Source organism: Mustela putorius, unplaced genomic scaffold (genome assembly GCF_011764305.1).
Source record: "Mustela putorius furo isolate JIRA1106 unplaced genomic scaffold, ASM1176430v1.1 tig00003988_pilon_pilon_pilon, whole genome shotgun sequence".
Classification (NCBI taxonomy): domain Eukaryota; kingdom Metazoa; phylum Chordata; class Mammalia; order Carnivora; family Mustelidae; genus Mustela; species Mustela putorius.
The window spans coordinates 10307695-10314216 of NW_025422127.1; the positions used below are offsets into that span (position 1 = coordinate 10307695).

At 53.8% G+C, this 6522-nt stretch overlaps 1 protein-coding gene across 3 annotated transcripts; it reads right to left on the bottom strand.

The window, feature by feature from the left end:
• Window positions 1-231: 231 nt before the first annotated feature.
• Window positions 232-6321, bottom strand: LRRC23 (leucine rich repeat containing 23). 3 transcript variants are annotated; one of them, XM_004766649.3, is made up of 8 exons: window positions 6181-6321; window positions 5517-5660; window positions 5324-5433; window positions 4629-4882; window positions 3834-3964; window positions 3106-3242; window positions 1194-1488; window positions 232-607 (listed from the first exon to the last, which is right to left on the bottom strand). In XM_004766649.3, exons 2-7 carry the CDS (start codon window positions 5637-5639, stop codon window positions 1215-1217), a joined length of 1029 nt encoding a protein of 342 aa, XP_004766706.1. In that variant the 5' UTR covers window positions 5640-5660; window positions 6181-6321; the 3' UTR covers window positions 232-607; window positions 1194-1214. The 3 variants fall into 3 exon arrangements, with proteins under 3 accessions (XP_004766706.1, XP_004766705.1, XP_004766704.1); XM_004766648.3 differs by having other exon boundaries at window positions 6165-6284; XM_004766647.3 differs by lacking the exon at window positions 6181-6321 and having other exon boundaries at window positions 5517-6137.
• Window positions 6322-6522: the final 201 nt, after the last annotated feature.

Below are 6522 nucleotides of genomic sequence, written 5' to 3' on the forward strand. Positions count from 1 at the left end.
AGAGCCTCCGGCGGAGAAGCACGTAGGAGCGCGGGTGGGGGGCCGATGGGGGAGATGGGGGAAGGCCGGGAGAAGAGAAATGGGGGGGCGGGGGCGACCCAGGCCCAGAGGCCCGACACCCACGCGCGCTCACACCCACGCCCCGCTCCCCTGGAAAGTAACAGGCACAGCCTCACACCAGTGAAGCCTATGACAGACTTGGTGTCTCACAACCCCAATCAGACACAAGAGTATCAAAATGTCTCTTTATTTGAAAACCAAACTGTTTCTCACACACCCCTCCGCCTCCGCAGCTCCTCTGCAGCCAATTCTGCAAGCATCCTCTGGGCAGATCCCGGCCTGGTTCCCCTACACCTGCCTGAGCAGCTCCCCCCCACACACACACCCCTCCCCCCCAGACACACACACACAGGTTCCAGGCAGGGATCAGGAATCGGACCCACCCAGACGCTGCCCAGATGCCCATTACAGAGCCTGGGCAGCAGGCTGTGAATTCTCCCATGGCCAAGAGAAGCCATGCATGCTCTGTCTCAGGATGAGGGGTTGAATGTGGAAGCTCTGCTCACTGGGAGTCTTCTCAGGTCTTAGGGCCAGTGTCTTTGATCTCCTGGAGGAAGAGGGTGGAAGGAAAGCCCCTGGGCCTTACTGCATTCCCCTTGCTTCCTGTGCCCCCTTCCAGAGTGCCCAGCCACGACACTCCCCTGGGCTGGTCACCTCACTCTCTTTCTGCCTTATCCTGTCCTCCTTTCTTCCCCTCATCCCTGTTTCCTGTTATTTTTAGATTCAGATTTTTAGTGCAAAATTTTCCTCCCTTGCCTCCTCTCCTCAGCCCAGCTCTCATCCTTCACCACCACCTCCACCCTCCACCCCCAGCGCCCCCACCACCACACCCCAGACCGGTCCTTTCCAGCTGATCTTCGTGTGTGGCTGCTGCACATGGGCATCTCTGCCTGCCACCCCAATTCTCTCCCTTAACTTTCCTCTCCTAAAGTATTCTCCTAAGCCTTTTCCCCCCAAGTCCCTCTGGTCCTTCCTCCCCACCCCAAGACACCCCCTAACTCCTAAGCCTGGTCTCTCCAAGGGATCTCCTCGCCATATTCCTTCCTCAACCACCTCCTCCTATAGCAACTTCTCTGGCTTGGGCTGACAGACCCTTGGCCTCCTCTTCCCGCCTCTCTTGTCAGCTTCCTCACCATCCTCAGAGGCTCAAAGAGCTACACGGATGGCACTTTCGGTTCCGAGTTATGCTCAGCCTCAGCCTCCTCCTCCTGGGTCTCCTTCAACCTCTGACGGATCTCTTCAGCCTCAGCCCGCTCCTCCTCCTCGAAGAAATCTTTATCCAGGCGCTCGAGGTGTGGTATCTGCACCAGGGCCTCCTGGCGATAGTCGTTTTCATCTGTACACGGGTTGTCCAACAGCACCAAGGCTCGCAGCTTGGGCAGGTCCTGAAGCTTGGCTAGCTCCCCCAGGTGAGTCACCATGTTGCCCCTGCCAGGTGTGGTCAGGAGGGATTCACCCCGGGGGGATTAATGGGCTTTGGGGGCCCCACCACCAGGAAGAAATCCCCTGGGAGAATCTCTCACCAGGCTCTGGTTTCCCTAGAAACACTGCCTCTGTGGATTGGCTTGATCTGCATAGCCAGGTAACCTGAGCAGAGCAGGGCTGTCCAGCCCTACTCTAGTGCTGCCTCAGCCCTTCCAGAACACTATGAGTGCCACAGTCTGTTCGGTAACGTGCTGGTCGTAGTTCTCCTTTTGGAGCAGCAAAGCTATGTCACCAACCCTGTCTCGTTAGTTAGTTGGAGAGGAGGGGGGATATCTCCCTTGCAGTGTCAAAGTGCTTGTGTATCAGTCATACCTAATCAAAGGTTAGAAAGCAGGACCCAGGCCAGTGGAGAAGGAACTGGGATCTGAGCTCATGGAGGTGGGTGCTAGGTTGGTACTTCCCTCAGAAAGGAGCCTGGAGCTAGGGATCTAGCATCTTTGGCCCCAGAGGCATCTCCCAGGCATTAAGGGGCATCTCCCCTACACTTATGTCCAAACAACCCCAGTTAGTAGCCATTGAGGAGGGCCTATTTTCTCTGTCTAGATTATTAATAGGAAAAGAGCAAACCCCCCCACCCCCGCCAACTCTACCAGACCAACACAGCAGAACTAATTAACAAGAGATTTCTCCAGGAGCCATGGCAGGAATTGGGAACTCCAAGATGCAACCATCTTGGAGGTTCTCTTTCCTTTGCCAGTTTTGAAGATTTGGCCATGTTGACTAAGGAGGCAGTTACCTTCCATCTTGCTTAAAAAAACACGCATAAAATCCTCCAATGGACAAGGGTTACTGAAAGAAAGTCCACCCCCCCCAATCCGATCAATCCCCATGCCTTTCCATCTAGAGATTTTCTTTCAAATATTCTTCTCTTCTCAAATATGAGAACATCTTATGTTTTTATACCAGTAAGGAAGCCATCTCTTACAAGTAGGGCTCAGGAGAAGTAGGGCGCAGGAAATGGGAAGGGAAATGGGAGTCCAGGAGATGGAGAAGGGCAGAGAAAATTTACATGGAATAGGACCAAGAAAAGAGAATTGGAGCCAGATTGTGAATCCCTTGAAAACAGGGACCAACTCTGATTCCTTTAGATGTTCCCAGATTACAGCACCAAGCCTGGTATGTCGCACATTCTCAGTAACTGTGGACTGAGTGAATAAAGATTCAGGGGTCCGAGGCTGTACACAGTAAGGAAAGGAGGGCTAAAGACCAGGATGGAGGGGCGCCTGGGTGGCTCAGTGGGTTAAGCCTCTGCCTTCGGGTCAGGTCATGGTCTCAGGGTCCTGGGATGGAGCCCCGCATCGGGCTCTCTGCTCAGCAGGGAGCCTGTTTCCCTTCCTCTCTCTCTCTCTGCCTGCCTCTCTGCCTACTTGTGATCTCTGTCTGTCAAATAAATAAATAAATAAAATCTTTAAAAAAAAAAAAAAAAGACCAGGATGGAGGATGAGAGGAGAGTCTAAGAGCAGGCTAGGATTGGGGCTTTGGGACCAGGGAGGAATGTGGGGTCAGAAGTCACTCCTGGTCCAGTGCAGGGACAAGGTGGGGCCAGGAAGGGGTGAATACCTCAGATTGAGATACTGCAGTGATGTCATTTCTTTGGAGAAGCCACTCAGCGTTTCAATCTGGTTGTCTCGAAGATGTAAGGTAGTGAGATTGCTTAGGTGCTCCAAGCCCTCCACTTTCTTCAGCATGTTCTGGGCCTAGCCCCCAGGATATAGCACAGAGATCGGGAGAAGGTAGTAGGAACAGGGAAGAGAAGTCAGAGACGCGGGAAATGTAAGAGTGGCAGTGCAGGGGTGCAGGAGGGGAGTGGAAGTGGGTAGAGATGGGGGTAGACATGAAAGAAGTCTAGGAGAAGCTGCCAGTCCAGAGAAAGGTCAGCAGTAACCACCCCCCCATCCCACCAAAGCCCCCTCTGACTCAGAAGGAGATGCTTTGACCCACGCCAAAGCCCATGTGCCCCACTGCTCCACTGAGCAGAAATGGCTTCAGCACCACCCTAGAATCGAGAGGCTCAAGAGCCAAAAAGACTTAACATTCAGGTGGCTTCTCTAGTCTGATATTTGTAAGTTACACTACTACCTGTATCAAAGCAAATTGTCTCTATTCCCATGTGTTATGTATTATCAGCCCTACAAAGTAGGAAGGGCTCAGTAAATGATACCAAATGCCCATGATGATGGTGAGGTTAATAGCTGAGCCTACTAGAAGCCAGGCACCCTGCCCCCCACCCCTCAGCCCCGAGCTGTGCCCTCTTCCTGTACCAACCACCCTCTAACCCAGTGAGCTACCAGGAAGAGGTTCTTCAGCTTAGGAAGGTTGATTCCCAGGGTGCTCTCCAGCTGGTTCCCCCGCAGCTCCAGTGTGTGCAGGCTGATCAGCTTTTGGGGGTCCAGACCAGTCACCCTGCGGATGCGGTTCCCTAAGGAGCAAGAGGTGGTATGAGCTCATAGAGCTGTCCCAACTTCCAGCGGTAGAACCTGAATGATAGGAGCCTCTGTATCATCCTGTCTCTCTAATGTGAGGTGTCTATGAGGAGGGACGGCTCCAGACTTGACACCTCTGGGGCCCTGAAGCAAGGGGTCTGGGAGTCTAAGGGCCAAATGGACATGTCCATCCAAGCCTTTGAGGAGGGAATGAGGACTGCCCAGTACCCCCCATGCTTAACTCCTTCTTCTCCCTCAATTCTTTGCTCAGATGTCAGCTTCTCACTGACACTTGTCCTAACCAGCCTGTTTGAAATTACCACCTGTGCCTCTACCCAGTCCCTTTATCCTAATCTGTTTTCCACAGCACCTATTTCCTCTGCACATCGTATATAAATTTATTTAATTATTATGCCCATTGGTAGCTGTCTGTTTCCCTTATTTGAATATAAGCTTCATGAGACTAGGGATTTTGTTTTGTTTACTGCTACATCTCCAGCACATAGAAATGTCGTAGTGAATCATAAGGGCTGTCTGAATGAATGAATGAATGAATGAATGGAGATTACTGTGTGGCACAGCCCAAGACCACACTGTCCGCTTCTGCTGGCCCCAAGCTAAGAAGGAGAGACTCTTGTGTAGCCCGACTGAAAGGCCCACCTTTGAGATCCAGGCTGCCCAGACGAGGGTGGGAGATGCCCTCAGTGTCAGTGATCTGGTTATAGGCAAAGCTAGCAATCTGCAGGTACGGCAGCTCGTTCAGGTGTGCGCTCCACAGATTGTTGCCATCGGCCTTGAGCCAGAGCAGGTGGGTCAGGTTATTGAGTGGGGACAAGTCTGTGAGGTGGTTCTCGGAAACATCCACATAGCGCAGATGGATGTAGGACCGTAACAGGTAGATGTCGGTCAGGTCCCTAGCAGACAGCAGAGGCCAGAGTTAAAGAATCCAGCAAGGACTGGCAGAGACCTACAGCAGAGGGCAATGTGGAGATGGCTTGTACTGGAGAGAAGGGTGACTGATGGGAGTGGTGGGGGAGGGGGAGAGAAGGTGGGTGGGTTCTTCACAGGGAGCAGGGGCTTCCATCTGTGAAGAGCTGAGAACTGACCCTCTGAAGGACAAGAGGAGGAGTCCAGTCCAGTAGGAATCCCCCTGACAGACGCTCATAGTCTCCAATTCCCCAGGCCGGCTCTGAAGCAGGGACCCACAGGGCTCCTGGAAAGTAAATTCTATCCTTCCCTTCCACTGGCCAAGGTAAGAGAGATCCAGACTCCCAGCGGCAACAGCCAGGCAGGAGGGTGAGAGAGGAGATTGGACCCTACAACCTCAGCCCTCTTCTGGTCCCCCATAAGCGCACCTCTCTTTAACCTCCAGCTTGACATAAGCGTGAGCCAGTCCATTGCCCGTCTTACAGAGCAAAGAAAGCCCTTCCTTCATCATGTCCTCTGTGAGGGGGTTGAGCATCCACTGCAAGAAGAAGTGGAGTCAGGCATCCCTTTCGTCCCAAACCCCTCCCTTAGCCTTAGGACCCCACCGTTTCCAGCTCTCACTTCCTCTGAGTACTCTTCTCCCTCCTTCCTGTAGTCCTTCCACTCCTCCGTCTCCTTCTCATCATCTTCTTTTTCCAGATCGTCCTGGTCTGACTCAAAGTCTTCCAGCTCTTCATCTGACATCTCTCTTCCCTGCTGAAGGCTCTGGAGTGAGAGATCAAGCTCAGTGCGCCTCCCCAAAAGGAATGTGTCCTGAGCTCTAGCCAACCTCCAGCTCCCTGGCCTCCACTGACGGGGTGCCCTTCCCATCACCCCTGATCTCTTCCAACTGTGCTTCCCTCCTTATCCCTGTGAGCATCTCATTTTGATGCCCAGCCTCCACCTTGACTTCCCACCAAGGACCTCTCTCCCTTCAGAGTGCCTTCCCAGGCCTTTCCTGCCCTTCACAGGGTCTCCAATTGTCTTCTCGAAGCTCTGCCTCTCTGCTTCCTGACCTCCCTTCTCCCCAGGTCTTCCCGCATCCTCCATCAACCATGTTCTCCTACCAACCTCCTACACTCCTCCCCTCCCTGCCTTCCCTAACCCCTGCTCCAGTCATTTCTTTTCACTTTCCCACCCTGTCTAGCCCCATTTCCCCGTCCCCTCTGAGGCACCAGACTGACGCCCTCTCCAACCCTCCCACCCAATCCTTCACTAAGGGGCTCGGACCCTGGTTCCGCCCTACTAAAAAATGAGGTTCCGGAGAGGGTCTTGGCCCTGACAAGGAAGGAGTGTTTTGGAAGAGGGGAAAGGCGCCAGGAGGCGTTGTGTACTGTTGTTATGGAAACGATGGGGCCGGACACCCGGCTACATCAACGGCGCCTCCGCTGAGAGGAGGGCCGCGAGGGGTCGGCGACCAACTGACGCGAAAAATCCGCCCCGGAGCAAGTGGACCATTGGTCGCCGGGTCAGGAAGCCAACTCCCCAGTCCTGTGAAATCTGGGCGTTAATTGGCCCAGGGCAAAAAGCAGTGGGTGGGGCTTGGAACAGGGCAGTGGGGAGGGGAGATGGGCGGGGCTACGCGACA

Coding starts and splice junctions, on each gene's coding strand:
- LRRC23 (XM_004766647.3), bottom strand. CDS start 5,765: ATGGGAAGGGCACCCCGTCAGTGGAGGCCAGGGAGCTGGAGGTTGGCT. Junction 3,965..4,628: donor GGGCAGCCTGGATCTCAAAG/GTGGGCCTTTCA, acceptor CTTGCTCCTTAG/GGAACCGCATCCGCAGGGTG. Junction 1,489..3,105: donor CTGCAGTATCTCAATCTGAG/GTATTCACCCCT, acceptor CACACCTGGCAG/GGGCAACATGGTGACTCACC.